The sequence below is a fragment of the Corvus kubaryi genome, unplaced genomic scaffold, assembly GCF_017639235.1.
Source record: "Corvus kubaryi isolate FWS band 111438036 unplaced genomic scaffold, C.kubaryi_AGA036_p1.0 37322, whole genome shotgun sequence".
NCBI lineage: Eukaryota > Metazoa > Chordata > Aves > Passeriformes > Corvidae > Corvus > Corvus kubaryi.
Genome location: NW_024581101.1, coordinates 2,502,045 through 2,511,926, shown reverse-complemented (window position 1 = coordinate 2,511,926; position 9,882 = coordinate 2,502,045). Strand labels below are relative to the sequence as shown.

Below are 9,882 nucleotides of genomic sequence, written 5' to 3'. Positions count from 1 at the left end.
ACAAGCGGTGGATGGATTCAAACTAAAGAAGGGGAGAGAGTGTCCAGAGGAGGGACACAAAGATGGTGAAGTGCCTTGAGGAGCATCTGAGGGCACTTGATCTGTTCAGCTGGAGAAGACTGAGGGGAGCTCATCGCAGTTACAACTTCCTCGTGAGGGAAGGCGAAGGGGCAGGCACTGATCTCTGTGGCGGTGACAGGGACAGGCCCCGAGGCTGGAGCTGTGCCAAGGGAGGGTCAGGCTGGAGATCAGGAAAGGTTCTTTTCTCCCAGAACTTGTCGCACACTGGAAGGGCTCCCCAGGGAATGGACACGGCCCCGAGGCTGCCAGAGCTCCAGGAGTGTTTGGACACAGCTCCCAGGGATGCATAGGGTGGGATTGCTGGGGTGTCTGTGCAGGGCCAGGAGCTGGACTGTTATCTTTGTGGGTCCCTTCCAACTCAGGATATTCTGTGATTTAGACTGGATATTAGGAAAGTGACACTGGATATTAGGAAGAAATTCTTCCCTGTGAGGGTGGTGAGGCCCTGAAATAGATTTCGCAGAGAAGCTGTAGCTCCCCCATCCCTGGACGTGTCCAAGGCCACGCCGGCCGGGATTCGCAGCACCCCGCAGTATGGACGCGTCCCTGCCCACAGCAGGGGAGGGCCGGAATGAGTCTCCCCGTCCCTCCCTTCCCAAAGCCGCAGGCGCGGCTCCGCCCCGGCTCGTCACGGGGCCGGAACCAGGAGCCGCCGGAGCCGCCGCCGCCCCGGGCCCAGCGCTGCCCCAGCCCGGTCCGGAGCCGCGCCGCTCCCCCCGGCGCCGCCGGCATGTCCAACATGGAGAGTATCCTCGGGCGGGACCGCGGGCGGGCCGGGAGCCGCCGGGGCCGGGCCGGGCCGGGCCGGGGGGAGGTGGCGGTGGCAAACGAGGCCTCCCCGCCGGGAGGAGCCCCCGGGGCGCGGGGAAAGGAGGAGGCGATCCTCCCTCGTGGCGGTGGTCGCGGGGCCCGAGGGGCTGCAGCAGCAGCAGAGCGAGGGCTGGGTGTGACACTGGTAGGAGCTGAGCTCTCTGAACCTCGGAATTCTCTTCTAAAGACGAGAAAACCGAGAAGGGATTTCATGTTCTATACCAGTATCTCCAAGGGGTGTCAGAGGATGGTGCCAGGCTTTGTTCAGTGGTGCCTAGCACCAGGATGAGGAGCAATGGCCATAAACTAAAAACCAAGAAGTTCCACCTCAACACGAGGAAGAACTTCTTTCCGTGGAGGGGGCAGAGCACTGGAACAGCTGCCCGGGGGAGTGTGGAGTCTCCGTGTCTGGAGACATCCCAAACCCACCTGGACGCGTTCCTGCTCCAGGTGACCTGCCAGGGCAAGGGGGTTGGACTGGGTGATCTCTGGACGTCCCTTCCAACCTCAGTTATTCCGTGATTCTGTGGTTTCACCGCCCTGAAGGGAAAAGGAAGTGAGTGGGAAGTTCGATGTCTCTTCCCAAGGTGTGATCAGGCAGCCTTGGCTGGGAGTGAGGGGGAGGAGGCAGGACTGTGGTGGATGGAGGGACAGCCCAGTTCCTGAGGCAGAAAACACAATTTATACTAAAAATAGTGCAAATTGTGCGGCAGGGACGACATACGTGTGTATAGACTGGAGTGATGTCAGCCGGGCTGTCCGCCAGACAGCCACCACATCAGCTGTGCTTCCTGCTCTTGCAAAGAATTTACACACAGAGCCCTGTGTGGGCTGACTGAAACTTTCTTACTGTATAAAACCATCTTAATGCACAGGGGCAGAAAACTCTTACAGATTCCAGAGGTCTCTGTGGATTCCAGTGGTCTCAGCGTGATTGGAATGTGCAGGCAGTGCTGGCTTTGCCAGTTGTCCTGGTATGGACTGACGGGATTGCTGGAGCAGCTGACTGTGAGTCACAAACCGAGGTGGAAGCTGGGTTCCACTTGGGTTGTCGCACGTTGAGAAAGACAACTCCTTGAAGGGAGGAGCAGGAATGTGCTTCTCAGGGATGGCTGAGCTGAGGAGGTAGCAGGTGAGCTGGTTTAATGTCAGGTAAATTCCCCAGCTGAGTAACTGAGGAAGTTACTTCAAAATAAACTGCTCTGCTACTGGTACCTACATTAATAGATCTCCTAAATGCAAAGTCACACCTGTTACCTGTTTGTAGCCTGCTGGTGATGTTTATAGGATAACAAAGACATTCCTAATGTCTCCAGGTTGCTGTCAGAGTAAGAGGCGTGGCTGGACTTCAAAGCAGAAAACAGCTCTGGAATAATTTATGTGCTTGAAATATTGAAGAAACCTCAAGTACTCATAATGTTTAGCTTTGTGCTTCCACTTAATTGTTAATTATCTTAGTACCTGGTGCATCTTCCTCTTGAGATAGCACAGGTGGCAGGAAAGAAGCCTACAAGCTTATTTCAAAGTCTTCCATATTGTTTGAGAATGACTGATATTACTTGGAAGCTTTCATCAACAGTATTTTAAGAGAATGTTTTTTGATTGTTATTTTTACAGCACACACTTCATTCTCTGTTAGTAGTAGTCTAGTTCAGTCATTCCAAGTCACTCTTAAGGCTTGTCTTGTTTTCTTGGAGCTGTCAGTTTAAGCAGGACTTGAACTTTTGTTTTTAAAAAGTTTCTTTTCCTGACTGAAGTACTCTCTGCCCAAAAGTCAGATGATGGAGCTGTCGGAGAGCCCAGGATCACTCACATGACCCAGGGCTGGGAAGGAGCTGGATGAGCAATTTAAATCCAAGATCCTGCTGGGTTGTAGCTGGCCATGGCCAGCTGAACCAGTTTGCTGTTACACTGGTCGGTTGTTGTGTTCAACAGTGGCTTTGGGCTTTTTTTGGATGGCGAGGTTCCAGGCAGGTCAGGGAACCACATCATTTCACTGAGAGTCGCAGCTCCCAGGTGTGGGAGTGAAAGTAACTGGCAGAGAACCACTTTCAGTTCCTCTTGGGGGGTGTTTGGTGGTTGGATTTATCAGTCTGAAGTAGGTTTGGTCCCTTAACTTGCACTGCAGAACACCTGTTTAATTTGAAGTTTGCTGCAAAGGAGCTCAACAGAAACTCCAAAAAATGCGACAAAGAAGAAAAGGCTGAGAAAGCTAAAATTAAGAAGGTAAGTCTGAACCAAGCTTTCTAGGCCTGTTGCTTGCATGTTCAGCAGGAAGACATCTGGTGTTTTGTCATTTCCCTGGTGTGCATGCTAATAATCATGTGGTCAATGTTTGTGATTTAAAATATGTGACTATAAATCTTCCTTTGCTTACTAATAAACCTGAGGATAAATCCTTGTGTATCCTCATGGCCCGCTGGTGGCGTTTGCTTCCCGAGAGGATTGTCTTGTATGTGCTTTGTAGAGACGGTTGTTCTCAGAGTTAAAACCACTTCATGTTTATCAGCTTGTATTAAAAGGACTTGTGGAGAGGAACTTCAAAACAGCTTTTGAGTCCTTGAAGTAGTGAAGAGAGACTGAGTTGATTTGCCTGTATTTTTGCCCATGAGATACAGCTGTACCACCTGTGCCCGTGTTTGTGTCTTGAGACTGAAGATGTTTTCAGGAACAGAAAATTGTATTTCTGTAGCTCTGCAAAACTTCCTATTTGAAGTGCATTCTTTCCAATGCCTTCCTTGGAAAGAAGTTCGGAGTTCACATCTTGGAAATGTTTGGGATCTATTGTGGGAGGAGGGGGGGGTTTGTTTTCTTTAGTAGAAAAAAATATAGTGACTAATTAATGCTTCTTTCAAAATCAAGAGACTACACAGAAATCCTGTTTACAAGAGCGGGGAAGGGTAAAAGGCTTTTCCTTTTGTCTTTCCCCCTTTCCCAAGGCCATTCAGAAGGGGAACATGGAAGTGGCCCGGATCCACGCGGAGAACGCTATCCGCCAGAAGAACCAGGCCATCAACTTCCTGCGCATGAGTGCCCGCGTGGACGCCGTGGCAGCCAGGGTCCAGACTGCCGTCACCATGGGCAAGGTGAGGCCCTCCCCATCCTGCAGGGGCAAGGAGGACACCTCTCACCTTCTGTGGAGTGACTTCATCCCAGCTGGAATGAGCTGGGAACTTTCAGTTTGAGATGTAGCCAAGAGTCAGTTGGGTGCTGGAAATCCTCTGGTAGCTGCTCTTTGGATTGTTTTACAAAGATAGTTCTCCCCTTCAAAATGCATAAAGTCATGAGGTGGGAGTTGTGATTCCAGAGATCTTTTTTAGCTCAGGTAGTTGTTTAAGGTAAACTAATTTACTGCTCTTCATCTTGAAAGTTTATTGTGACCTGTGGACCAAATGTATCCCTTAGCAGCGACAAGTCTCAAGTCTACAGAAATGAATGCCATATAAAGCTCATTTTTAGTGAATTTTGCCTCAGAATGTGTACTTCAAGTGGCTGAGTTAATTTCTAGAGCTTGGAATGGTAGGAGCTATTTAAAATATGACGTTCCAGATGGCAATAGTATGTTCCTTCTTATTTGATGCTGTCAAAGCTCTGTGGACAGAGATAAGAGAGCTGGGTAAGAAATCACAGAATCGTAGAATAATTTGGGTTGGAAGGGACCAAAAACCCATCCTGTTCCACCCCCCGCCATGAACAGGGACATCTTCCACTATCCCAGGTTGCTCCAAGCCCCGTTCAACCTGGCCTTGGACGCTGCCAGGGATGGGGCAGCCGTGCTCTGGGCACCCTATGCCAGCGCCTCACCACCCTCACAGGGGAGGATTTGTTCCTAAACTGCTCATTTTTCCCTGTAATAATTCCCTTCCCCTCATTTCAGGTAACAAAGTCGATGGCAGGGGTGGTGAAGTCTATGGATGCCACATTGAAGAGCATGAACTTGGAAAAGGTAAATAGACTTAATTTTCTTGGAGCTGACACCAAAAGCAGAAGGGACAACAGACACAAGTTTTAAAAAGGGACATTCAATCAAGAGTTTTCCAGTTGAGATGTATTTTTTCTGTTATCTTAAGATAAGTGATTTGGTTCATATTTTTCATAGATCTCTGCACTAATGGACAAATTTGAACATCAGTTTGAGACACTGGATGTTCAGACACAGCAGATGGAAGACACAATGAGCAACACTACAACGTTAACAACGCCACAAGTAAGAATAATAAAATATATTTTAACAAGGTGATCTTAAATTATGTGTCTTAGCTGTTCATTATCAGCATTTGAAACACTCCAGGTGTATGTTTGCAGTTCTTTGCAGATAAGTTGAATTCCTTAGAAGCATTATTTACAAGCCAGAGTTCAATTAATGTCATTTCGACTGATGAGCACCTCTGCTCTTTTGAGTTCATACCTTCTAGTGGTTAAGCACAAAACTGTTCTGCCGAAGACGTTTACCTTTAAATCAGTTTTGTTAAAATAATTCCTGTTCTCTAAAAACCTAACAGGAGAGGTTGTTGGAAAGTCCAACCACAACAATCCATTTTTGTTTTCCTTTAGAACCAGGTGGACATGCTCCTGCAGGAAATGGCAGATGAAGCAGGGTAGGTGAAATTTCTATTTCTCGAATAAATCTTGGTTCCCACAACCCTTCCTGGTTGTAACTTAGGTCAAACACCCTTGTTTTATAACTCTGTCTCTTGGAAGCAGAGAAAAACCACAATTTTCCTTTTACCTCTGGACATACATGACTTGTCTTAGTAGTGAGTCAAAATTACTCACCAGCTTGTGTAGCTCTGGAGTACAGCGTTCATGGGATGCTGTCTCATTATTCCTCTGCTGTCAATTATTGTGCTTCCCCCTTTATCCACCTGTGCCTGACTTGGTGTTTGCTCTGTTTTCTCCTGTTAGCCTTGATCTGAACATGGAACTACCTCAAGGACAGACAGGTTCTGTTGGTACAAGCGTTGCCTCAGCAGAGCAGGTAAACGTTGGATTTCAGTGAAGTCATTGTATTCTGGAGAAATGGGATGTGAGAATTATTGCTTCACTCTGTCAAAACAAAATGCTAAATTGCTAAATTAGAATTCTTTTCCAGCTGTCCCAAGGAAACTATGTGGTTAAAAGTCTCACTGATTTTAGCAATACAGTTGTTAAAGGGAAAGGACTTCAAAAGCCCGTCCAGTGCCACCCCCTGCCATGGGCAGGGACACCTTCCACTAGCCCAGGTTGCCCCAAGCCCTGTCCAGTCTGGCCTTGGACACTTCCAGGGATCCAGGGGCAGCCACAGCTTCTCTGGGCACCCTGTGCCAGGGCCTCCCCACCCTCACAGGGGAGGGTTTCAGCCTCCTTGTCCTATCAAATATTCCACGTTCTTTGAAAAAAACCGCAAAACCCCAACCCTTTCTCTACCTAATTTTGTGTTCTGAAACTCCTCCCTCACAGCCATGCTTGAGATTTTAAGCAAATCTTGTTAAGCCATGAGAGAATTTCTCATCAGCTGGACATGAGGTGGCAAAAGTTGCTTTTCCTGTTCCTGATGGATGGTTTTCCCTTTGTGTTTTCCAACTGTGCAGGATGAGCTGTCACAGAGACTGGCCCGCCTACGTGATCAAGTCTAACTGAACAGAGCTGCAGTTCTTTGGACCTGCTTCCAAATTCCCTGTCTGGAACTAACCCTGCACTCCACTCGAGGTGTAAAACAGTCCACCTTAGGTGTTTGAATATTTGTAATATAGGGGACTTCACTCCCAGCTTGCTACTCTTTCTGAAATACATTAAGTGACCCAAAAATACCAGCTCTGATGTCCTTTTCTGTACATTTGGAAGTTGATCTATTTTTTGCAAGCTTTTTTCACAAATTCAAGTTGATGTTCTAAGTCAGCTACTAATGGTGGTACATTCTAGTTCCAAGCAAAGCAGAGTGTCAGTGAGATATATTTTAAATTAGTAAGTGATTTTTTTTAAATTATGAGAACTGTTTATGGTTGGAGAACTGATGTATCAGTTCAGATGATTGTTGTAGATGATTTCCCTACAGAGCCAATCTCCTGGAACACGCAGGGATGGACAGCGTGGACCTCCTGGAAAATGCACTTGTTGAAACAAATAAGTGGACTTTGAGTTTTTTAGTCTTTAAAAGTTAGGATAAATGTGCTGAAATTAACAGTTTAGTTCAAAAATGAGTTACCAAAAGCTGATTTCATATAACTGAGGACTCGTGTGGTGGCATCACTTTAGCACAGGAGGAATAAAATATATTTTTGGACTCTGCCAGGTCTGTTGCTGTCTGCAGATAAAACCCCATGATTTGTAATATTCTGGTTGTATGGAGGAGCTAATTTTAGCAATCCCCTTGTATTTCTGCATAGTAAGAGAGTCTGGCTGCTCTCAGTAGCTTCAAACTCTTGTTGCAGTTGTAAAGTAAAAAATGGTTGTAGAAATTTGTAGCTGAGACCACTTGTGATGTGTTGTGATAAACAGTGACGTTCACATTCTCTTCCTGACTTTTTTGGGCTCATTTTTGTGTTTTGTCTTTGTAGGGGTGAGGGAGGATGTGGAGCACCAGGCTTGCAATTGATTCTTAATTGCTTGGTGCTCAGGGCCACGTGGCTTTTCCAGAGTTAGGGAATTGTTTAAGGGAAAAAAAAAAAAAAAAAACCTCACTTTTTTATTCAAGCAGGATTTTTTCAGTGAAAATGTACAAAAATGACGAAACATTTCAGAGCAGTTTCAGACGTTATTTTGAATGTGTTACCCAACTCACTCCAAGGATTGAGCAGGATGTTATGGACTGGAGTAATCAAGGTTACTGTAAAAATAAAATAAGGAAAATAAGATAGACAAAACAATGTGAACTGTTGTGAGATTCTCTCTCACACTGGTGGCTGAACTCAAACCGTGAGTTTAAAATGGGATCTTTTCACTTGTTAGAAAGAAAGCGGGGTTAAAAATAAGTGTAAACACCTAGAGTGTTTCTTCTGTAAACAGGAGAAGTTGGAAGGTGTTTGAAAACCACATCCTGACAGCTGTAGTCTGGCTACAATCCCTTCCAGCTATTAAAAAACATCCTAGGAAAGGGACTACTTCCTGCATTTTCTTCCCTGGCTGCTTCTGAACAGTGTAACCAAGATCATGGTGTATCTATGCAACCCAGTTACCCAGCTGGGGTGGCTGTGTGTGTGCCTTTGCCTTGCTGGACTTCTTCAGCTTTTTAATGTTCAGTTACTTCATATCATGAGAGTGCTGGAAGCTTCCTGCTGTGGAATCGCTCCACACTGGAGTTTACTTGGAGCTGTCCATGAAATACTGAGGATTCAGTGTTTGATAGCAGATAGCTCCGGCTGCTGTGTCTGGCTTCTTTTAATGTTAAAGATTATGCTGCTGTTAGACTGTTTTGGGCCATTCTGGAATTAGTTGAGGGTCATACAGCAATTCTGAGCTCCCACATGGTTGATTTTCCCAGTCTGTTGCCTTGCTGTGAGCCTTGGAGGGATTTAAAAATAGAGTGGGACTGAGATTGCTGCAACAGAAAGGCTAAATAAGCTTCATTATTTTATTGATTGTTGTGGAGTTTTGATCTTATCCCAGGCTGATGATCTCCAGGACCAGCATAGATTTCCAGTGGTGTCTCTTGAAAGGAATTAAGAAATAAAAAAGTTTGACTGACATAATTAAGGTTATGTCTGGGGGACTGTGATGCAAAGAGGCTTAGAAAGAAATAAGTGGTTGAGACCGGGAATTTTTGCCCTGTTGACTTCACTCCAGGAGTTGCTGTGTATTCCAGCCGTGCCAGGGTTTGGGGCTGGCAGCTCCTGCATACAGAACTCCTGCCCTCTCCTGGGGAAATGCTTTCACTCTGGCTGAGAGCTGCATCCAGAAAGGTTTAAGTTATATTTTAAATATATACATTCTTCTCATGTCATTTGGAAATGCTTAAAGCTGAAAGTTCCTCTTAAAGCAATATTTGAGTTTCATCCTTCCTCCCTTCAGGCTCCTCAAAACATTTCTCTTCCCTTAGCAGCTCTGGCTCCTCACTCCAACCTTGTTTTGTCTCTGTAAGTTGACTGTTTGTAAAGTTCATTTCATGGTAAATCACTTGTTTGTGCTTTTCTGGAACCTTATTGCCAGCTAAAATTTCAATATTTCTGCTGATGAGCAGGCACATGTAAAGTGAAACATTGCTTGAAATGTTGCTGGATGGTTTTGCTCAGCATTTTTGTCCTCTGTTACTAAAACTGCTGGTCTGTGGTAGCTTTGTCTTCGTTAGAATTCCAAAACAAAGCCATGCAAAACTTCAGATGGAAGAAGAGGGAAGCAAAACAAGAACAAGAACTTTAATGTCGTGATTGCAATGGGATAAAATTGTCAAGTTGCCTTTGTGGAGATCCTTGGAGCCAAAAAATAGTGAATTTTTGTTAAACATAATCAGCAGTTGTGTATAGACAAATTCTGAAGCTGGTACCGTGTATAGAGAAGAGAATAATTTTTGTAGCTTTGGTTGAGTTCACTTTGAAAACTGCTTTACTTGTATGGGACAGTTTGTAAATGTAACTGCAGGTGGTAAATAAAATTGTACAGACAACTTACTCTGGATGCGTGTCCAGGTTGTGTGGCTGCTACAGGTCTCAGTACATGGATGGACAAGCAGATGAGATGTCCTTCCTGTGGGAAGAAATTCAGAAAATTAAATATTTATGGCGAGAAAACAAGAAGAAAATGAAGTGGGTACTACTGAGAGAGATTTGGGACAATTGGGAAGTAATTAATATTAATTATAACAACATAAACTCTAATTTTATGGTGTGTTTAAAAATGTTTAGTCTGGTATGGAGAGAGCCCTGTGCTTAAACAACTCAGAGGGTTTTCTGTCCTTACACACAGAACAAGGGACAACTGGAAAACTGGCAGGAGGTGGTGTGGGTATGAGTCTGGGATTGGGTTTGGCTTTCCCAGACCTAAAACCCGTGCATTTTAACATTTCTCTTCAGTCGTTTG

At 45.4% G+C, this 9,882-nt stretch overlaps 1 protein-coding gene across 1 annotated transcript; it reads left to right on the top strand.

Annotated features, from left to right (window-relative positions):
• Positions 1–714: 714 nt before the first annotated feature.
• CHMP1B (charged multivesicular body protein 1B) lies at positions 715–9,473 on the top strand. Its single transcript, XM_042029240.1, has 8 exons — positions 715–827; positions 3,020–3,117; positions 3,831–3,977; positions 4,769–4,837; positions 4,991–5,098; positions 5,446–5,489; positions 5,797–5,869; positions 6,462–9,473. The coding sequence occupies exons 1-8, from the start codon at positions 812–814 to the stop codon at positions 6,504–6,506; spliced, it is 600 nt and encodes a 199-aa protein (XP_041885174.1). The 5' UTR covers positions 715–811; the 3' UTR covers positions 6,507–9,473.
• Positions 9,474–9,882: the final 409 nt, after the last annotated feature.

What these genes read in the sequence shown, in the direction of transcription:
- CHMP1B (XM_042029240.1), top strand. An exon ending in CTGCCGTCACCATGGGCAAG is followed by an intron (nt 3,978 to 4,768) that starts GTGAGGCCCTCC and finishes CCCTCATTTCAG; the next exon opens with GTAACAAAGTCGATGGCAGG. An exon ending in AGAGCATGAACTTGGAAAAG is followed by an intron (nt 4,838 to 4,990) that starts GTAAATAGACTT and finishes TATTTTTCATAG; the next exon opens with ATCTCTGCACTAATGGACAA.